Genomic DNA, 13,302 nt, shown 5'->3' with positions numbered 1-13,302 from the left:
AGTCTAGCTATTGTGAATTGTGCTGCTATAAACATTGATGTGGCAGTATCCCTATAGTATGCTCTTTTAAGGTCTTCAGGGAATAGTCCAAGAAGGGCAATAGCTGGGTCAAATGGAGGTTCCATTCCCAGCTTTCCCAGGAATCTCCATACTGCTTTTCAAATTGGCCGCACCAATTTGCAGTCCCACCAGCAAGGTACAAGTGTACCCTTTTCCCCTCATCCTCGCCAGCACTTGTTGTTGTTTGACTTCATAATGGCTGCCAATCTTACTGGAGTGAGATGGTATCTTAGGGTGGTTTTGATTTGCATTTCTCTGACTGCTAGAGATGGTGAGCATTTTTTCATGTACTTGTTGATTGATTGTATGTCCTCCTCTGAGAAGTGTCTGTTCAGGTCCTTGGCCCATTTGTTGATTGGGTTATTTGTTATCTTATTGTTTAATTTTTTGAGTTCTTTGTATACTCTGGATATTGGGGCTCTATCTGAAGTGTGAGGAGTAAAAATTTGTTCCCATGATGTAGGCTCGATATTTACCTCTCTTATTGTCTCTCTTGCTGAGAAAAAACTTTTTAGTTTAAGTAAGTCCCATTTGTTGATTCTTGTTATTAACTCTTGTGCTATGGGTGTCCTATTAAGGAATTTGGAACCCGATCCCACAATATGTATCAGATGCAGAGTCTCTGATTTGATATCAAGCTCCTTGATCCATTTTGAGTTAACTTTTGTGCATGGCGAGAGAAAGTGATTCAGTTTCATTTGTTGCATATGGATTTCCAGTTTTCCCAGCACCATTTGTTGAAGATGCTATCCTTCCTCCATTGCATGCTTTTAGCCCCTTTATCAAATATAAGGAAGTCGTAATTTTGTGGATTGGTCTCTGTGTCCTCTATTCTTTACCATTGGTCCACCTGCCCTGTTTTGGTACCAGTACCATGCTGTTTTTGTTACTATTGCTCTGTAGTATAGTTTGAAATCTGGTATCGCTATGCCGCCTGATTCACACTTCCTGCTTAGAATTGCTTTTGCTATTCTGGGTCTTTTATTTTTCCATATGAATTTCATGATTGCTTTATCTATTTCTACAAGAAATGCCGTTGGGATTTTGATTGGCATTGCATTAAACCTATAGAGAACGTTGGGTAATATCGCCATTTTGATGATGTTAGTTCTGCCTATCCATGAACAGGGTATATTTTTCCATCTTCTAAGATCTTCTTCTATTTCTCTCTTTAGGGTTCTGTAGTTTTCATTGTATAAATCTTTCACCTCTTTTGTTAGGTTGATTCCCAAGTATTTTTTTTTTTTTTGAGGATATTGTGAATGGGGTGGTTGTTCTCATTTCCATTTCAGAAGATTTGTCACTGATATACAGGAATGCCTTTGATTTATGCGTGTTGATTTTATATCCTGCCACTTTGCTGAATTCATTTATTAGCTCTAGTAGTTTCTTTGTAGACCCTTTTGGGTCTGTTATATAAATTATCACTATTTGCGGTTGATATGATACTATAAGTTCTTCTTTTCCTATTTTTATGCCTTTAATTTCTTTTGTCTAATTGCTCTGGCTAGTATTTTGAGAACTAAATTGAATAGAAGTGGTGAGAGAGGGCATCCCTGTCTTGTTCCAGATTTTAGAGGGAATGCCTTCAGTTTTTCTCCATTTAGAATGATGCTAGCCTGAGGCTTAGCATATATAGCTTTTACAATGTTGAGGTAAGTTCCTGGTATCCCTAGTTTTTCTAGTGTTTTGAACATAAAGGGATGCTGTACTTTGTCGAATGCTTTTTCTGCGTCTATCGAGATGATCATGTGGTTCTTATCGTTATGTCTATTGATGTGGTGAATAACATTTATTGATTTCCGTATATTGAACCAGCCTTGCATCCCAGGGATGAATCCTACTTGATCATGGTGCACAATTTTTTTGATATGCTTTTGTATTTGATTCGCCAGGATTTTATTGAGGATTTTTGCATCTAAGTTCATTAGAGATATTGGTCTGTAGTTTTCTTTCTTTGAAGTGTCTTTGTCTGGTTTCGGGATCAGGGTGATGTTGGCCTCATAGAATGAATTTGGAAGAGCTCCTTCTTTTTCTATTTCTTGAAATAACTTGAAAAGTATTGGTATTAATTCTTCTTTGAAGGTTTTGTAAAACTCCGCTGTATACCCATCCGGTCCAGGGCTTTTCTTGGTTGGTAGTCTTTTGATGGCTTCTTCTATTTCCTCCTTTGTTATTGGTCTGTTTAAATTGTGTGTATCTTCCTGACTCAATCTGGGCAAATCATATGACTTAAAGAAATTTATTGATATCTTCACTATCTTCTATTTTATTGGAATATAGGGTTTCAAAATAATTTCTGATTATCTTCTGCATTTCTGTAGTGTCCGTTGTGATATTGCCTTTTTCATCCCATATGTTAGTAATTTGAGTTCTCTCTCTTATTCTCTCCATTAGCATGGCTAAGGGTCTGTCGATCTTATTTATTTTTTCGAAGAACCAACTTTTAATTTTATCAATTTTTTCAATGGTTTTTTTTTGTTTCAATTTCGTTGATTTCTGCTCTGATTTTAATTATTTCTTGCCTTCTACTACATTTGCTGTTGTTTTGCTCTTCCTTTTCTAGGGTTTTGAGATGAAGTGTGAGCTCATTTATTTGTTGGTTTTACCTTTTTTTGAGGAATGAACTCCAGGCAATGAATTTCCCTCTTAAAACTGCTTTCATTGTGTCCCATAGATTCTGATATGTTGTGTCTGTATTTTCATTTATCTCTAAGAATTTTTTGATTTCCTCCTTTATGTCTTCTGTAACCCATTGATCATTCAGTAACATATTGTTCATTTTCCAGGTGATGCAGGATTTTTCCTTCCTTCTTTTATCATTGATTTCCAGTTTCATTCCATTATGATCAGATAAGATGCATGGTATTATCTCCACACCTTTATATTTACTAAGGGTTGCCCTATGGCATAATATATGGTCTATCTTTGAGAAGGATCCATGTGCTGCTGAGAAGAACATGTATCCACTTGATGATGGTTGATATATTCTATATATGTCGGTTAAGTCTAGGTTATTGATAGTGTTATTGAGTTCTATAGTTTCTCTATTCAACTTTTGTCTGGAGGATCTGTCCAATGGAGAGAGCGGTGTGTTGAAGTCACCCATAATTATTGTGTTGTGGTCTATTTGACTCTTGAACTTGAGGAGAGTTTGTTTTATGAATGTTGCAGCACCATTATTTGGTGCATACATATTGATAATTGTTATGCCTTGTTGGTGAATGGTTCCTTTTAACAGTATATAGTGTCCTTCTTTATCCCTTTTGATTAACTTAGGTTTGAAGTTGATTTTATTCCATATGAGTATGGCCACTCCTGCTTGCTTCCGAGGACCATGTGAGTGGTATGATTTTCCCCAACCTTTCACCTTCAGCCTGTGTATGTCTTTTCCTATCATATGAGTCTCCTGAAGGCAGCATATTGTTGGATATGTTTTTTTAATCCAGGTTACTAGCCTGTGTCTCTTGATTGGTGAATTTAAGCCATTAACGTTTAGGGTTACTATTGATATATGGTTTGTATTTCCAGTCATGCTTATTTATTTATTTATTTATTTTAATTTGGCTAGTTTTTCCTGTTTGGTTATTTTTCCTCCCTTTACTGAGTTACCTCCCACTGTTAGTTTTGGGTGCTGTTTTTCAATTCCTCTTCTTGTAGTGTTTTGCTCAAAATACCTTGCAGTGCTGGTTTTCTGGCTGCGAATTCTTTTAAGTTTTTTTTATCGTGAAATATTTTAATTTCATTGTCAAACCTGAAGCTTAATTTTGCTGGATACAGTATTCTTGGTTGGAATACATTATTTTTCAGCGCTTGAAATACGTTGTTCCAGGATCTTCTCGCTTTCAACGTCTGTGATGAAAAATCAGCCGTTAACCTAATTGGTTTACCCCTGAATGTAATCTGCCTCCTTCCTCTAGTAGCTTTTAATATTCTCTCCTTGTTCTGAATGTTGGATATCTTCATAATTATGTGTCTTGGAGTTGGTCTATTACGGTTTTGTATGTTTGGGGTCCTGTAGGCTTCCAGGATTTGGCAATCCATTCCATCTTTCATATCTGGGAAGTTTTCTAAGATTATTTCATTCAATAGATTGTTCATTCCTTTGGTTTGAACCTCTATACCTTCTTCTATCCCAATGACTCTCAAGTTTGTTTTTTTTATGACATCCCATATCTCTTGGATGGATTGCTCGTGATTTCTTAGCATCCTTTCTGTGTTGACTATATTCTTTTCAAGTTGATAAACTTTGTCTTCATTATCTGATGTTCTGACTTCTATTTGATCTTTTCTATTTGTAATATTCTCGTTTGAGTTTTTAATTTGGCTTATGGTTTCTTGCATTTCTAGGATTACTGCTTGATTTTTTTAAAACAATATCTATCTCCTAGTAGAGTTCATTTTTTTGCAATTTGAATTTGCTTATGTAATTCCTTTTCAAAGTATTCTTTCATTGTTTGGACTTGCTGTCTAATGACTTCTCTAAGATTCCATTCCATCCGAGTCAGGTGTGCCTTGAGTTCTTTCTCTGTCCATTTTTCTGATGCCTCTAGGTTCTTCTGTAAATTTAAGTTGTCCTGCATTGTTTGTAATCCTTTTTTCCCTTTTTTTTTATGGTGTTCACGTTACTTTCCAATTCTGTTTAACTGCTGTGTTTCTGTTTTCTCCTATAAATTTATTTTGGTTTTGTATATCTCTGTGGTCTCTCCTTTGTGGTTGGAAACTATGCCTAGAAATGTTGGGCTTTATTGTACTTTAAAGCTGATTCGTTCAATTCATAATAGGCTTACGGATTCTGTATGCATGTAGTGATTTGTTGTTTGGTCTTAGGACTTTATGTTTAGGTTAGGTGCTATGATGGTATAAAGGTTAGTATGTCTTGGCTACTTTGGAAGATTGCTCTACTGAAGGGGGATATTAAAAGGTGATTGGATCAGGGTATTTAGTAATAGCTAGGTATTTAGGAGCCCTATAGACAGCCTCAAAACAATCACCTATTTGCATTTAGACAATTACACGTAATGGAAGACATAATGCTTGGGATGAAAGTTGTGGGGAAGGGGAAGGAAGCAGCTCTTAAAAAGAAAGAGGGAGAGAAAGATAGGTAGAATAGAGGAGAATGGAAAGAACAATAAAACTTAAAGGGAAAGAAAGAAGGGAGGAAAAGAAAAAAACTAATAAAATAGAAAATAAAAAAATAGAAAAAAATATGAAGTCTTAGAGATCCATTTTCTTCTCTTCCAGTAGGCGGAGCTGTGCCCTCCGCGCCGTGCTTCTGCCCTCTATGTGCCGGCCGCAATCCCTGTAAGGTGGCTCCTGGGAGTCTCTCAATCCTGTTAGTCCAGAGCCATTTCTCTTCTCTGGCCCCTCCCCCTTCCTCCTGTCAGCCAGCTAGATCCCCCCCCGCTCACCGGAGGCGCTCTCTAAGGATCTGGTTACACTTGCAGCCCCACTGCATGCCCTATTTCCCGAACGACTGAGCACTCTCTCTGTCATTCATCCACACCCCAGTGCTGTGGAGCGGTGCTCTGGGAACCGACAGTTTAATTTGTCTGGACCCCTTTGGTGGGCACGCCCCCGGGAACTGGCGGCTAAGACCTTGGGTGTCGCTGCTGGTGGTAAGGGGAGTTGGGGATCGAGAATCCCCTCTGCTTCCCTCAGCCCCTACAGTCACGCCCATGGAGATTTGGTTTGAGATTTTTGAGGTTTCCCGGCTGTATGTATCTGGTGGGGGTGGGAATCACACACCTGCTAAAGCCGCTGGGAAGGAATCCCGTCTGCCGAATTCTGGTGACGTCACCTCTCTGCTATGGCGGGTCCCAGACTCCTTGCCAGAGTGTCCGAAGGGAGGGGTGGGTCTGGCCTGTCTCTCGTCTGACCCAGTCTCGGTTGGTTTCAGTTCCGGTTCGCTGTTTCATGAAGGCTTGGTTAGCAACCTCTTCATAGGGTCCCTATGCCATGCCCTGGTGAACCGCCTCCTACTGTGCTGGTCCCCGTGCAACGGCAGCGGGTGGCGGGTCTGGACCTCCGCGCCACATTGCAGAGATTCACTCGTCTGGGGCAAACTGTCGCTTCCAATAATCCTACAAATTCCCCAGCAGGTCTCACTTCAGCGGAATTTTGCTAGAAGTTTCTCAGCAGGTAGAATCTGAAAGTATTAATACGTCTCTCTGTCCCTGTGTTTGAGGAGGTACTGAAAGTGCTGCCTCCCCGCCCACCACCATGTTGGGTCCCCTGTTTGCTTTAAGTTTATTTTCCATCTCTTTTTCTAGTTTCTCATGGTAGAAGCATTGATTGAGACACAGCTCTTTTTCTAACATTTGCATTTAATAAAAATTTCCATTAAACATTATTTAAGGTTCATCCCACAAATTTTGATATGTTATGATCTTTGTTGTTGTTGTTGTTTATAATATTTTCTGATTTCCTTAAGACTCTCTCTTTGACGTATGGGTTATTAAGAAGTATGTTTTTAAATTTATAAGTTTTCAGAGATTTTTCTGTATTTCTCCCTGTTATTTATTCTTTTTATGTGTGTGCATGCAAGACAAGTACTCTAACAACTGAGCTATATCCCCAGCCTTTGTTGTTTATTCTTAGTTTAATTCCACTATAATTAAAGATGTTAAATTTATTTGTGACCTAGGATATGTTTTCTCATGGTGAATGTTCATGTACACTTCAAAAGGAGATATATATATATATATATATATATATATATATATATATATATATATTTTCATTGTTTGGTGGAACAATGGAAAGCATCAATGATTCACTCTATTTTCTCTTCCTTGAAGAGATATTTAGCTTACACCAGAGGAATGTCCCTTACCCTAGGTTTTAGAGGTGTCTACAAAGAACACTAAAATTCTCCAATTGCACAAGTATATGAGGATCACATTGTGTTGTACTGTTGTTGTTTAAAAAGGGAAGGAGAGCCAAATAGAGGTTCCAAGTCAAGGGAGAAAACCAAGATTTTTGGGTCATTTTTCATCTGTCATAGCATGCAAGTCAGAAAATACATGAGGAAGTTGAAAATATGATTCTGGGTAGAGATAAAATCCGAGGTAGATACAATTAAGAATTAATGCCTTAGAAGTTGATTAGATCACCCAGAAGTTACAGAAAGAGAGTGCGCTAGCATACACAATGGTCCTAGCAATTCTTAGAGGTGTGTGATACAGTTTCAAACTGTGGATTTGTATATTCCTACTGTGACTTCCATTTTTTTTTTTAATTTAAGAATTATGCACTGTGTTTTTAGATACATCCATGTTTAGGATTGCTGTGCCTACTCAGTAAAATTATCTCTTTTATCATTTTGCATTGTCCTTTATTATCTCTGTTATTTTCCTTTGCTTTGAAATCTACTTTGAAATTAGCATAGTTGTTCAGTTTTTCTTTTTGCGGTGCTGGGGACCAAACCCAGGGCCTCATGCATGTTAGGCTCTACCACTGAGCTATATTCCAAGCCCCTGAAAGTCTTAACTTCCTAACTTTTTATTTTTACTCTCTTTCTTAAAACAGAAAGGTATACAAACTTGGTTTCAAAGAATATGTCAGAGAGGAGCTAGGGTTGTGGCTCAGTGGTAGAGTCCTCGCCTAGCATGTGTGGGGCCCTAGGTTCGATCCTCAGCACCACATAAAAATAAATGGATAGAATAAAGGTATTGTGTCCAACTACAACTAAAAAATAATAAATATTAAAAAAGAATATGTCAGACAAATTAAAATCAGGCCAAGGAAATGGTGAAGAATAGTAAACGTAAATAGATATTTCTGCCTGTTCACAAGGGAGTACATTTCCTGATTTTGAAATTGCACATTAATAACATCTTTTTTTTAACATTAAAACAAATGGTTTCTATTATGATATCTACAATACTAATTGTCATAATAAACAGAAATGATATGATCAGTTATTGCTTACAATTAAAACAGTAAGTTTGCCAAAGGGTAATTTTGAATGCTGGACAGGGAGAGAACAGAAGTCATGTAGGATGTAATAATTATGAGGGAAGAGGAGAGAAGACAAAACTAAAAAATTAAAGAAAGAGTCAAAGAGTAAACAATAGAGATTTGCTATTAGCAGAAGAAAAGAGAAAATGAGAATCAGGAAACAGATAAGTGAAAGAACAAATATATATAAAGTAAAACATTAAAAATAAACTATAAAACAAAACCCAAACATATTAATCAAACATTCTAGTGCTCAAAATACTGATCCAGGGCTAGGGTTGTGGCTCAGTGGCAGAGCACTTGCCTAGCATGTGTGAGGCACTGGGTTCGATCCTTAGTACCACATATAAATATATAAAATAAAGGTCCATTGAACTAAAAAAAAAAAAAAAACTTAAAAAAATATTGATCCATGCAAAGCAATTATCTTCAAAAAATGCTAGAAATGAGAAAAAATAAATATGAATATGCATAAATGTCCATGAACTATTAAGGCCATAATTAAGCAAAGAAAAAAAAAGATCTTGATGAAAAATCAAAGAATCATTTTTGCTGTAGTTCAAAATATTCTCAGCTTCCCTTAGCAGTGTTAGGTGGGGTCATTCAACATCTTAACAAAGTTATGGGAGGTCCATATCTAAGGATAATTGCTTTCAGAAAGAAAAAAAACAATTTGACTAAAAAATAAATGGTAAAAATAGTAAGCTTATTTTATCTTGTATTAATAAAATATGGAATTGGGGAATTTGCTCAGTGGTAGAGGGCTTGCTTAGCATGTTTGAGACCCAGGGTTAGATCCCCAGTATCTAAAAAAATTAATAAATAGATCAAGTAAGTAAACACACTTATTTTCTACATATAATTTCTACTCTGTGTAAATTCTTATAAGGAATGAGGAGTAAATCTACTTGAATTGGAGGGTGGAGAGTGGTTCTAGTTTTTCTGACCAAAACTGTTTAATAGCATGATATGGTATCTTTAACTTCATATTGACTTTTTATGGTATTTATGGTCATTTTTAAAAAAAAATATACAAGGTCTTTCTCATTTTTATAATACTTTGATAAACTCATTTGCAGTTCCTTTAATTTCATTATCCTTGTGGAATTTCTTTTTCAGTTAATTGGTCTAAGTGTCATATCCTCATTTATCAGTGGTTTTACAAAACATATGAACATTTTTCCAATCTCTTTCATCCATTTAATGAAAAAAAATTGGCATGATTTTCAGTTGTTTTGAAATGTTTGTATTAATATGTTGGATATATAGCTAGCTGATAATCAGTGGAAATACTGATGAACTTCATAGATGGAAATAAATGGTAGTTATTTTCTGGGGAGGGGTATTTAAATGGGGACAGAGTTTACAATTGTTAACTCATTCTTTAACATTTCACATTACAGAGACTTTTGTTGCTCTATGTAAACTTATAACTTCAGGGTCTCATAATGAGTATTTGGTTAGTAAAAACTTCCTATAGCTGAAATTTTATCTTTGATCACAGTTTATGAAGTGTGAATGATCTGAGCTTTGAAGAAGACAAATACTATACAAACAGTAATGCCATATGAAGTCCACTAATAGGTTTAAGGGTTTCAAAAGATATAATGTGAATAAAGCTTTATATATGAAATTATACTTTCATGTTTTTCATTTGACTTAGTTAACAGAATCATACATTCCATGCCCAAACACTATTCCTTAAAATACACACACTTTGGGACTTTGAATTTTGTAAGGTTTATGTTTTTCTAGTTCTGGTATTAGAGACCTATGATTCCATAAAAGAGCTATGAATCTATAAAGAAGCTTGCTTCCACACAGTGTTTATTGAGACATAAAGCTACAATAAAATGTAATTTTTCTTTCACAATTGCCTCAGTAGGTCAGAAAAAGAAATTTTAAAAAGTAGACTAGATTAGGATGGAGAAAATGGAAATAGTCTTTTTGTTCTTCAACTTGTATTATCTATCTTATATTATCTCCATTAGCTTTCTCAAACATAGCCTTAGATTCAGTGAAAACCTGTAAATATCTTTAGGTTGTCAAATTGCTGATAACATTTTCATTTTCATGTTCTAAAAGAGCTTAAAACTATCTTCTTTGGAAATATGTTTAAAATTGGTGGGTTTTAGTTATATACCAAGAGTTAGAAAAATGTGTCTCTTGGGAATTTCTAGTATATAGGCAGGAAGGAAACATAAAACACCTGGTGGGCCTAATCTAAACTTAACCAGTTCAACATAATACACATTAAAGCTACCTTAAGCGCTCAACACATGGGAAATGCTTAGTATATTCTACATTTATTTCAGTTTAAGATGCAGAAATGGACTTCCTAGACATATGCCATATGTTCTCCTCTCATGCCAAGTTAACAAGAATTAAAAGACTGAGATGAATAAACAAGGTCAACTTAGGCTGAGCCAAATTAGACAACAGAATAATTGTCAGATTTTCTGTTGGCAGGGACAGTTTGTTTTGAGCCAATCTTCATGAATTATAGGCTGTACTTTTTTTTTTCTGGTAGCTCTATTGCCAGGCATTCTGTTGACAATTTCTTTGTTTTATAAACATTGAAAATTTTCATCAGTTATATTGTTTTTAGGCTCACATCAGATTCTGAATACATGGATTTTTTTGGTCTTATTTCAACTTAAAGGAAAACTGCCTAGATGTGAATCAATAAAATCAAGCCAAAATTTAACAACTTTTAACAGGATACTGTTATTTCATTTGGAGATTCGTAGGTATGAACTCAGATATAATAAACAGTAAACTAATCAGTACTGTAATGAATTTATGACAGTAAATATCAAACTAGATAAATTTGCTGCAAATATAATCTTTATTTGCTCTACAATAAGGAATTTTAGACCTTGAACAAATAGAATCTAATGCAAATGAGAAAACTGAGGCAACTAGAGAGGATGACTTATTTGCAATGTAACAACTAGTTTAGGGTAGTACCAAGTCCAAAGGTAATTATTTTAGTTTAGTCCTAAGATCATTTATTTTATTTACACACTGCCCTTCTCATCCTGTATTATTTCTGTCTTTCTAAACTGTGCTTTGAGTGGTATAACTTTTTTTTTGGTTGCCCAGTCAAAAATATAACAAACCAGCCATTTGAATAATGATATTAATGACATATAAAGAATAAAGTCTTAGTCAGCAAGGTCTAAAAAGGTGAAAACAACCATGTGAATAATATTATTAATGACATTAATAATATTTAATACTACATAATGGTATTTTTAAAAAACCTCATTTAAACCCTTAGATGTTGTAACTGTTTCAATTTCGAAACTGGTAATTCTTTTGTGTATCCATTGCCTACTTTATACACTTTTCAGACTTCTAAAGATCATCTGCATTCTTTGGCTCATGGTCTGCTTCTTCCATTTTCAAAGCCAGCAGTGCTGAGCTAAGTCCTTTTCACACTGAATCTCTCTGATCCTGATTCTTCTCTCTTATCTGTATTTCAGGATTATATTAAGCCTATCTGATAATCCAGGTTAATATTCCCTATTTTGAAGTGATATGATTAGCAGTCTAAATTCTATCTGCTATTTTAATTCCCCTTCACCATGTTATTTAACATATTCACAAATTCCAGTGATCAGGACATGGACATCTTTGGAAGGCCCTTCTTCTTACCATATACTCTAATTCCTATAATGGCTTCCTCTACAATTAGAATGAAGACCTAATTGCATGGCCAACTAAAGTTCTACAAACCTTCTCCACTCCCCTTTTTACAGTATAACTGTATTGGCTCTCTGTTACTTGAACCTCTCAAACTTGTTTCCACCCTTAGACCTTTATACGTACAATTTACTTCCCATGAATTACTCTGTCACTTTACCACTTATTCACATAGATGACTCCTTGTCCTGTTCTCAAATATTACCTTCCAGTGCAGATTTCCATTATCACCATTTCTTTATATTTTTCCTAATATTTACCTTTAACCAAAAGACTCTTATTCAATCATTTTGCTTACTTTTTATCTATATCATTTCTGTTCCTAACAAAACTGAGAACTCCAAGAGAACAATGGGCCTGGTACCCCAATATACTGCCTACCTATTATGCATTAACTATGTCAACTGTCACAGACAGTTGGAGAAATTATAATGTCTAAGACAGTCATGGTGTTCTTACCTTCATGGAGTTTACAGATTAATGAGAAAACAGATATTAATCTAATAATCATATAATAAAATTAAAAATGTGACAGTTTTAAAGGCTTATAGTGTGTTTTAACATCTATTGGGACTAGTCCCTCCCTATGGTTTTTATTTTTTAGTGTTTTCTTTGGGTATTTTTATATGTTTGTTTTTCTATGAGAACTTTAATATCAACTTGTCTAACTCCATAAAAGTGTGTATTTATATAGGGATTACAATAAACTTGCAAGTTTGTTGAGAGCCACAGCCAAAGGGGCCCCAGCAAACTTCCAGCTGCCGGCTGATGATTGGCTCACAGCGGCCCCAGCAACATCTAGCTGATTGGCTCCTCTGCGGTGATGCTCATTGGGCTGTTTCCCTGCCCTTTCAGACCACGGAGCTGCTCATTGGGGGACTTTTTTGGCTTCGCCCACGTGACCCAGCCAATCGACCTCAAGAGCAGGAGGATTGTGGGAGGTGGAGAGAGGCTTGTGTTGGAGAGAGAGGCTTGTGGGAAGCCGGTGGTGGCAGTTGGGGCTCTGAGGATTTTTCCTGAGAGGCTGTTTTGTTTGGCGTGTGTGGTTCTAAAAATAAAGTTAGTTTCTTTTGACAAGTGGCTCCTGATTGTGCCCAGCCAGACTGCGGCATTTGGTGGCTCGCACGGGGAGCGACTGAGGGTAAGTGAAACTGCTCGCCCCTGAGGGCAGGGCGAGAGGATGGGTAGCCATTTTAAGATTCCTCTTTTAGTTTGCTTCACTTTTGTTTTAAGTTGCCTGTCCCTGGAGATGAGTGAGATGGAAGAAAAACCGCTCACATCTGAGGAAAAACTATTTACGTCTGAGGAACAGATAGGGAGAAAGGACAGATGCACATGTCAGGAGGATAGAAAGGCTATAATGACTTTTTGTTGTTCCCTTTTTATTTCATTCTGTCTCGGTTTTGTTTGGCGTCATCTTGTTGGGTTGTATTATAGTAGAAATACGGGATCAGAAATTAGTAAAAAACAAACTGAAAGAGTGTTAAGTAAATTGTTACAGGAAGGAGGCATCTCAGTAAAATCAAGAACGGTCAGGGCACACGTTGATACAATACAAAAATGTAGCCCATG

The 13,302-nt window shown here is 36.1% G+C and overlaps 1 protein-coding gene across 19 annotated transcripts in view; it reads right to left on the bottom strand.

Moving 5' to 3' along the window:
* Positions 1-13,302, bottom strand: part of Wdpcp (WD repeat containing planar cell polarity effector) — a 527,720-nt gene that overhangs the window by 27,352 nt on the left and 487,066 nt on the right. The window contains exon 16 of one of the 19 annotated variants that reach the window (XM_058572775.1): positions 5,601-6,208. The exons of the other annotated variants lie outside the window; for them this stretch is intronic. Within the exon in view, the coding sequence (XP_058428758.1) occupies positions 6,184-6,208 (25 nt within the window). The 3' untranslated portion in view covers positions 5,601-6,183. Of the gene's footprint in view, positions 1-5,600; positions 6,209-13,302 lie in introns of those variants that run through there. 19 annotated transcript variants of the gene reach the window in all.

This window comes from Marmota monax, unplaced genomic scaffold, assembly GCF_021218885.2.
Source record: "Marmota monax isolate L192 unplaced genomic scaffold, Marmota_monax_Labrador192_F-V1.1 WCK01_AAM20220418_F8-fsc00015, whole genome shotgun sequence".
In the NCBI taxonomy this organism is placed as follows: Eukaryota; Metazoa; Chordata; class Mammalia; order Rodentia; family Sciuridae; genus Marmota; species Marmota monax.
The sequence above is the reverse complement of the archived record's forward strand: the minus strand, read 5'-3'. Positions and strand labels throughout refer to the sequence as shown.